The 8374-nt window shown below is 46.2% G+C and overlaps 1 protein-coding gene across 2 annotated transcripts in view; it reads left to right on the top strand.

Moving 5' to 3' along the window:
- The first annotated feature begins 641 nt into the window (after positions 1-641).
- nrp2a (neuropilin 2a) overlaps positions 642-8374 on the top strand; it is a 58424-nt gene continuing 50691 nt past the window's right edge. For both annotated transcript variants that reach the window (XM_005730902.1, XM_005730903.1), the window contains exon 1: positions 642-1034. In XM_005730902.1, coding sequence (XP_005730959.1) covers positions 959-1034 — 76 coding nt within the window. In that variant the 5' untranslated portion in view covers positions 642-958. The remainder of the gene's footprint in view (positions 1035-8374) is intronic.

Raw genomic sequence — 8374 nt, 5'->3', positions numbered from 1 at the left:
CACACACACACACACACACACATCCTATAACCGGCGATCGACGGGAGGGGGCGGAGCCGAGGCGCCGTGACTGTAACGCGATAGCTGCTCAGCTCAAAAGCGCGATCACTCACACACACAGTGCACACACCTCACAGGCTGGACCCACGCTGCTGTCGGGGCAGAGCGCAGGCTTCACGGAGCCGTTACCAGAGAGAGGAGCGAAGACAGCAGAGAGGAGAGGTGCTGCAGGAGGAGGCACGGCATGTTCGTTGTTTCTGAGGATCGAGAGCGCGCTGCTTTTCATTTATTTCATTACTTTTGTGCCTCGCTGGGAAGCAGCTTCGGACTGGGGTTTACGTGGCTTTGAGAGCTGTTACCGTTGGACTTTTTTTTCTTCGGGTTTCTTATAAAGCTCCTACCGGAGAACCAGCCAAACCCTCGTGTGCGTAAAATCCGCGAGCGGGAGGACGCAGAGTTATAGGGAGATACCGGGACAGGGAGAGTCCCCCTCATCGGTCAGAAGTTGGCGCACCCCGGAGCCTGCTGTCCTGTCCGGACTCTGCGAGGCGCAGATATCCCCTGAAGCCTCCCAGCTGCGGAGCGCACGCAGCACTGATCAAGGAGTTTGTTGATTCACTGTGGGTTTTTTCTTCTTCTTCTTCTTTTGGATGCGGTTTGGTGGCATCGCTCCGCTAAATGGACAGAGTCAAAAGGACAGCGCTTACAAAATATTCAGATTTTTCTCAGTGACAAGTAGTTGGCGCACACTTTTCTCCACCAATGGTTTAATAGACACCGTGGGCTTTTTACTACAGCGGTTTAGTTTTCACTGCTGGTCCCAAACGGCTGTGGATTTTTCTTTCTTTTTTTTTTCTTTTGGAGGAACGGAAGCATTACAATCCTGCGAGGTGGAAACATTAGATACTTGAAACTATCTACAAGTTTTTTTGTTTTTTCGTTTTGTGTGTGATTCAACATGGATTTTGTGTTCTCGTTGGTTGGATTCTTAATGGCAGTGTGCCATGTGTCGTTAAGAGTCAGAGGACAAAACGGTGAGTTTTTTTGGTTACTTCTTGATTTTGACGCACTCGTGATCTGAGTCAGCCAAAACAGCCTAATTGACACTAAACGTTGCTCTAAATCCCGGGACCGTGTTTTTACTAAAAGCACCACATTTAAGTATCATCTTCTCTTGGTCATTGTAATTGCTTTTATCCTTCAAATTCATTTCCAGGTCTCCAAGTCATATGTTTCAAATTATTTCAACACACAAACGCTCCCATGATAAAGCTGTTGATGTTTTATTCCTGCTAAATATGGCAAATACAGCAGCCTGCGGAGGAAAGGCTCTTTATTTGTTTTGTTTTTAAATGTTTAGATCTTATGCACTTGTTTCATCAAAATCATACTAAACATTAAAAACTGAAAGATATGGATGCGTTCATTAAATATTTAGAAAAACGGAAAGTGGAAATTGTTACGCTTAGAATAGTTTGCCGTGAAGCGTGAATGTTAAATTTAAACACGATGTTTATCCAACCCGTTCTCATCAGTTGTTTTCCTTTGATTAATCATCTCTGGATATAAACTAACCCCACGCCTGATTAAAATGCTTTTGCGCACATCGTGATGAAAACTGCTAAAGCTGGGTGAAGAGCCTGCGTCTCACAGAGCCCGTGCGTAAAAGCGTACGAGCTTCAGTTGTGTTGACTAATAGGATCATTATCTTCATCAGCCACCACGAGTCTCTCCTTCAGTATCTCCTCGTGCTCCTCCGGGTTGTCTGGGCAGGGTGAAGCCAAGGCTGAGAGCTCCAGGCGGCGTAGTGGCACACCGCCACCTCTGCGCTCTTAGCCGTCTAAAAGAAAAGAAAAAACCGCAACTAGGAAGATAAGGAGCAGCATAATAGGAGCCAGTTGGTATGGATTTAGAGCCTTGTTTTAAGATACTTAAGTAGTTTACTGTTCAAACAGAGACGGCACTGTGGTATAGCTTAACCACATGAGTCCTTTGTATTCTTCAAAAAAAAAAGGGGGGGGGGGGAATAAATTTTAGGTTTCACCATGTGGCATAAAAATCAGGGTGATCGCGATGCGTTCGATCGCCGGCAAATAAATGAGTGGATTACAAATTCACGCGTGCCGTTTCTTTACGCGGACAGAAATTGTGACAGATTTGAAGCTGCTGCCGGTGGTTGTTGTTGGTGGTGAGCAAGGCTTGTCTTACCATACAGAGAAGTGACGCCACTGGTGGGATGACACATGGCCTCACGCTCGGCTCACTCGTTCCTGTCTCGGATTGTTGACGCATTTACGGTGGCACACTTTTTCATATTTATGTGCGCTTTTCTTCGCCGCTGTGGTGATCAGGTGGCATTTCGCAACCCAAAACTGCTTTATGTCTTTCTTTCGCGTGTCTGTGATTCTCAGTGCTGGCTTTTTACTTCTTAATCATCATGCGCTGTAGTAAGATGTACATTTTATGCGATCTGCATAAGTAGTCTACTGGGAGTAGGCGGGCTGGGGAGCTGTCCGTGAGCTCATCATGACTGCTCAGCCTTTACAATACCACCCGCTGGCGTGCCTCAAAACAAAGCCAAGCTCTCTCTTCACTTCATTTGCACCCATCATCTTCTTTTTTTTTTTTTTTAAAGCTACTTGTTTTAAATAGGACAGCTATCTCAGACATCCCTCTGAATGTGTGTGAGTGTGTTTTTCACTGGCTGTGCATGTACCCGTTGATCAGAGACAGATGTGGGCCTCTTGGCAGTCATCAGGCAGGCAAGAAGCTGGATCCCCCCTATTCTCTCTCCCCTGCCAAGACACTGCACCACATCTCCCTGCCTCTGTACTCCCCTCAAGAGCCACATTACACACAGATGCCAGAGGAAAGAGAGACTGACAGATAACAGAACAGAGACAGAACAGGGAGAAAGCGAGAGCAGCATAAACAGAGAGACAGGGGGAGTGGGAGAAAGACTGTGACTCCAGAGTTTAAGAAAGCACAGAAGAGTGACCGAGCCATAGCACGAAGGCAACAAAGAGGAGGAACGCTCAGAAACCAGATCAGCTGAGTGGATTCTGCATCAAGCGGCATGGTGGAGGAAAAGGACAACATCAAAGTGTGCAGGGGTCAAGAGTCAGATCGCATCCAGGGTTCATGAAGGGACAGCGTCACGTAAAGTGGGGTAAAGCCCCAGCCACAGGGGTGAACATACTATCGCAGAGATCCTCTTGTGAATGTTAAGCACACAGAGTCACGTTAAAGTGTTTCATTTTCTAAAGAGTTGCTGTTTTGTGATGACAGAGTCCATCTGTGCTTCGGCAACTTGATACATTTGCAGCAGCAAAAGGTTTCCCCTAAAATGTAATGTTATGGAACGAGCAGATGCAAGCCTGAGGCATCCCAGCCAGGAAACTCTTTTAAGTGTAAAAATCCTACGAGGTGCCAGGGTAAATGATCCACTAAAGATGTTCAGCGCTTGGACAGGTCATGCTGTGGACTTCTGTTTTTTTGTTTTTGTTTTTTTTTTTGCTGGTGGCACCTTCACCCTCATTACAAAGCATCATTTTTTGTGTGTGGTTCTTCCTCAGGCAGTTTTCTGCTGCAATATTTCTGCACGAAGAAGAGTCACTTCCATTCCACTTGTCCTGTAATCACAATAGTTTGACTCGCTGACATGTGCATTAATTACTCCTTACCACAAGCATTAATATTCAAGCCATTAAGCAGCTCATTTGCATGTTTATTGAGCGGGCGGCTGTGCATCCTCTCCATTCATGGTATTGACTTCTTTAGAAGTTGGATTTCTATTATTTAATAATATCAGCTTCAGGGTGAAAAGAACTTAGTAAATTTTATGTTTATGTTATTCATGTTTTTTTTCTTTTCTCCCCCTTCACCCCTTTGCCTCTTGTCTTCTCCTCTCGTCTAGGATCCTTTGCATTTCTCTGTACTTTAATCTGAAAAAAACAAGGTCACCTTTCTTAGCATTCATAGCCAAAGACAAACCGAGCGGCCCGTTCAATACCAGTCAGGTATGAGAGTCACAGGCTCGCACAAAGCCCTTGAACAGCTCACCACACTCAGGGTGAAATTAAATACAAGACCCCCATAAATAAAACAGAGCTGGGTCTTTTCAGTCTGTCGCATTAGCTGCACATGGGGGGGATCTTAGCGGGCGCTCGGGGACTGGGTTTTTAGGTAGGGAGCCATAGGGGGTCAGCTTTGTCAAGAGGCAGGGTGTTTTAGAATCTACTGCAATTCAAACCGCGGGTTCTGAAAAGAAGGAAGCAGTTCAGGAGTGTAAATTTAAAGAGAAGAAACTGCCTTTTTTGTAAGAAGTGTAATTCACCCAAAAAGAGGTTACTTTTTTTTTCCTTCATCCTTTTTTTAAGCAGTCAGTTCCACTGCAAGGTAACACTCTGCAAGGTGGGGGGTAGAGGGTGCTAACAAATCACCAAGACTCCTGCAGCAAAGCTCAATTCTTCACAGCTTTCCCTTGCTGATGTAGGCTCGCTCCACCTTAGACGGGGAAAATCTTTTGTGAAAAGTGCTTCGGTGGTGCAGGTTTGACACTGGCGCGCAGAGCCGAGGGGGTGCACCGGTGGGGGGAGAAGGAGACGTGATACAGTAGCCAGGTAGCGTTTAGGATTAGGCCCACACCATTACCCCCCCCCCTCCACCCACCTCCTGCTGAAGGCACCAGTGACCATCTGTTTACTCGATTGATCCATTGATCGGAATGGCCAGCGCTGTGCATTTAGCTGATTAACGTGGGGCACTTATCCTGTTAGGGAGGGAGGAGTAGAGAAGGAGAAAGAAAAGGGAGGCAAAGAGGATTTGGGGATATTATCTGCTTTTGATGTGGCTTTTGTTAGTTCTTAAAAGAAATAATCCCCCTTTAAACACAGTTAACAGTGTTTAACAAAAAAGCCATTGTCAGCAACTGTTGCGTTTCTTGGAGCCGACTGTTATTTGGTTTTGGTCAGGTTTCACAAGCTCAAATCCACCTAAGCATCAATGCATGCTAGTGACCACTGAAATCAGGCTCAGCTTTCAGCGGAACGCCGTCGTTTAGCTACAGCGTATTTGATTTTAGATGTAAATTTGACGCAGCGTTGTGTCAGTGAGGGGAGAGATTTCTATGCTTGTTTTATGTTCACAAGCACAGGCACAGCCCCCCCTGACAGGAACAAGAAAATGTTATGGGCGTCCAATCAGAATGCAGGGAATGAATAAAGGTGTTAAACTGTAATCCTCAGGTTTATTTCTACAGACTCCTCAATCTGAAAGGAAACGACGACAAGAACAGAGCATAAAAAAAGTGAAATGAGTCTCAAATGTCTTTCTGAAATAAAGTTATTGGTTAATTAAACTAATATGAACGTGGAATAAGAAATAAAGAACCAGCTGGATGATAGAAGTGCAACAGTTCTTGTCTCATTATTTTTATATTTCTGGTCTATTAACAATCTTGCTGTTTCCTTGCATGCATACACCTGTACACTTTACCTGCATCACATCCATGGCCAATTTGGACTCACCGATTAGCCTAACATGTGTCTTTTGACTGAGGGGGGAAGTCGGAGTACCTGGCGAGAGAAAGCATGAGTCTCTCTCTCTTAACGCTTTTATTTTGAATACGGCAACAAGAAACATTTGAAACCAGCATATTGACTAAACTCAACCATCTATGACTGGGTGGGCCACGCTCCCTGCTGCTGAGGCGCACACTGGTTTGACCTAAAAGGTCTTAAAGCAGGTCCCCACCTCTTCATCTCCCTCCCTCCTTTGGCCCAGCCTAGTGTCGAATGGGTGAGATTAAAAGCAGTCAGAGAGACAACCCCATGCTCTTCTCTGAATGTCTGAATGCATGAGTGCTGCCCACTCACTCCCCTCGTATTCCCTCACTCTGGGTGATAGCACTTTTTAATTAAGGTGGGGAAGCGGGGAGGGAGCAGGCGCAAGGGATGGGACGAGAGACACTAGGAATGATGGAGGGATTTATCAGCGCCTCTCCTCGCACTCGCGGCTTATCCCAGAGCGTGACGCCGTGCCTCCCCGATAAGGCAGCTAATAGAAATAAGAGCGGCGGGACGTGCAGCCGAACTCACACATGCTGCAGAAACCTGAGCTAAGACATGCAGACGTATGCACATTTTCTCAGATAATGAAGATAAAGGCAATCGCATTGGGTGCGAAGACGTCTCAGGAGCGACTAAAAAAGAAATGCGCGCTCACACTCACGCAAAAGTCATTAATTCATTTCATTGATACAGTCTGCGCTGTGCTTTGTTATTTGGATTTCAGTTCCATCCACTCAAAACGCAGCTCTGCAAACATACTCTTAAGACTCACACATACATAAAAGTGGCATTGTTCATTGTAATAGGGCCTTGGTCCATGCATGGTAGGGACATATGCAGCACTTTGTGTGTGAGTGTTTGTGTGCAGACAGATGGGCTGCTCTAGTAGAAGAGACAGTGTAATTCGTGGAGCTCGCTGGCAGCTCCTGAGTGCTTCCCCTCTGTTACTCATCCAGCACCACAAGTTCTGTTCACACCCAAACATTCTGCTTTAAAGTGAAACACACACACACACATTTGTACCATATAAGCATCCTCATAATGGCGAGCTATTCAAAAAATTAGAAGAGAATACACACACATCTGTCACTTTCCTTCTATTTTATTTTTTTCTCATCAGCCGCAAACAAACACCCACCAAACTGCACACACGCATGTTTGCCAGTGCATGTGTGTGTGTGTGTGTGTGCACGTGTGTGTGTGAGAGGTGACTGACAGAGGTTTCCCCTTGGGGGTCGGCATCTGCAGGACAGCACCGGATAGCAGGCATGTCTTAATGAGGCTCGTCAGGCTCTTTTGCGCTGCACACACGCACCCGCTCCTTTCTCCATCTTTTCTCTCTCCTCCTCGGCTGCCTGTATTTTTTTCCCCTTCCTCATCACCTTTTGTCGCCTCCTCCCTCTCCCCGCGCCTGTCACTCCTCTCCCTCGCTCTTCCCACCTATGTGCTCACCACCGCCCATCATGAATCAACCCAGCCTGCCGCCTTCACCCCCCCTCCGATCAATCTTTCCCCTTCTTTCTCAATCCGTGTTTTATCCATCGCCTCGCCATCAATCCTCCACCCTTCCTCACATCCCTCTGCTCTTCTTCACCCTCATCCTCTCTGTCACATCTCCCATTTTCCTTTCCTACTGTAATCCTTTCATCCCCCCTTCTCTTCCCACTCATTCTGTCATTTCTCCTGCATCCCTCCTCTTCATCCTCCTTTGGAGGCCACTGAATGGGCAGCTCAGAGGAAAAAAAGTGTTGAGGCTGCAGGATTCTCCCCAAACGACTTAATCTGCCGAGGCTCTGCGCGCTGATAGCCTCTTGCACACTGTCCCCTCCATAGGCTTCCCAACAATGACTGTCTGTCTGCACAGCCGCGGCAGATAAAGAGATGTCTGTGCATGTGTGTGTCTATGTGTGTGTGTGTGTGTGTGTGTGTCTCGGTCTTTCTGTCTGTCTTTGTCATTCTTTCCTATCCCTGCTATCTTTTTGAAAATTTTCAGTTAGTGATTTTTTTTCCTCCCTCCTGTGATTGACAGGCCCTCTGCGTGTTTTTGGAAGTGAGTTTGTGTGTGTGTGTGTGGGTGGTCCTTTGAACATTGTGCAGTGGCTCTCTGTGTTTCCGTGTATTTATACGTGCACCTAAACGCGTGGGCGTGCGTTAAAGCATGTATTCATGTGTGCACTTATGGCTAAAATTGCGTGTGTGTATATTTGTGCAGTAGTTTGTATCTGTGCGTACGCAATGTGGGCGGCTGGAGTCATGCGCTCCCATGAAATCACCGGCAGCTCTGTGTGTGTGCGTGTGCCTGATGTGAGCGTGGGCGTTGCTCCTCTCCAGTAACAAAGTAAGGAAGCCATCGCAGCTCTATCAAATGTCAGAGAATCTAAGTGTGCCTTTTAAGCACAATAGGCGGTGGAAATGTCAACACTTGAAGGGTCTATTACACTTCAAGCCTTTGGTGCTGTTTTTTTCCCCCCTTATCTTTCCTTCTGTTTCCTTTATTGGTGCTTTCACAGAAATTTGAAAGAAACAGGCAAAAATATCAACCCATTTATGTCAATAATGGATTCATTCCAGTAGCTGAGTGGTTAAGGCCAACGTTTAGTGACACATTGTTAATGCCATATGATTCATGTTCCTGTCTCAGCTCCTTTCCTTCCTCATATGTATTCCTATGAACGTCCGCTACTGTAGTGAAACAGGATTTGTCTGTTGTTGCGTTCAAAATCGTGTTGGTTATTAAAGATCTCACTGGAGGATCAGCAAACATAAGCTAAACAAGGGATTGACAAACAGGGATACAGTTAGCC

Source organism: Pundamilia nyererei, unplaced genomic scaffold (genome assembly GCF_000239375.1).
Source record: "Pundamilia nyererei isolate P.nyererei 1_Seehausen unplaced genomic scaffold, PunNye1.0 scaffold00040, whole genome shotgun sequence".
Classification (NCBI taxonomy): Eukaryota; Metazoa; Chordata; class Actinopteri; order Cichliformes; family Cichlidae; genus Pundamilia; species Pundamilia nyererei.
This window is presented reverse-complemented; position numbering and strand designations above follow the sequence as displayed.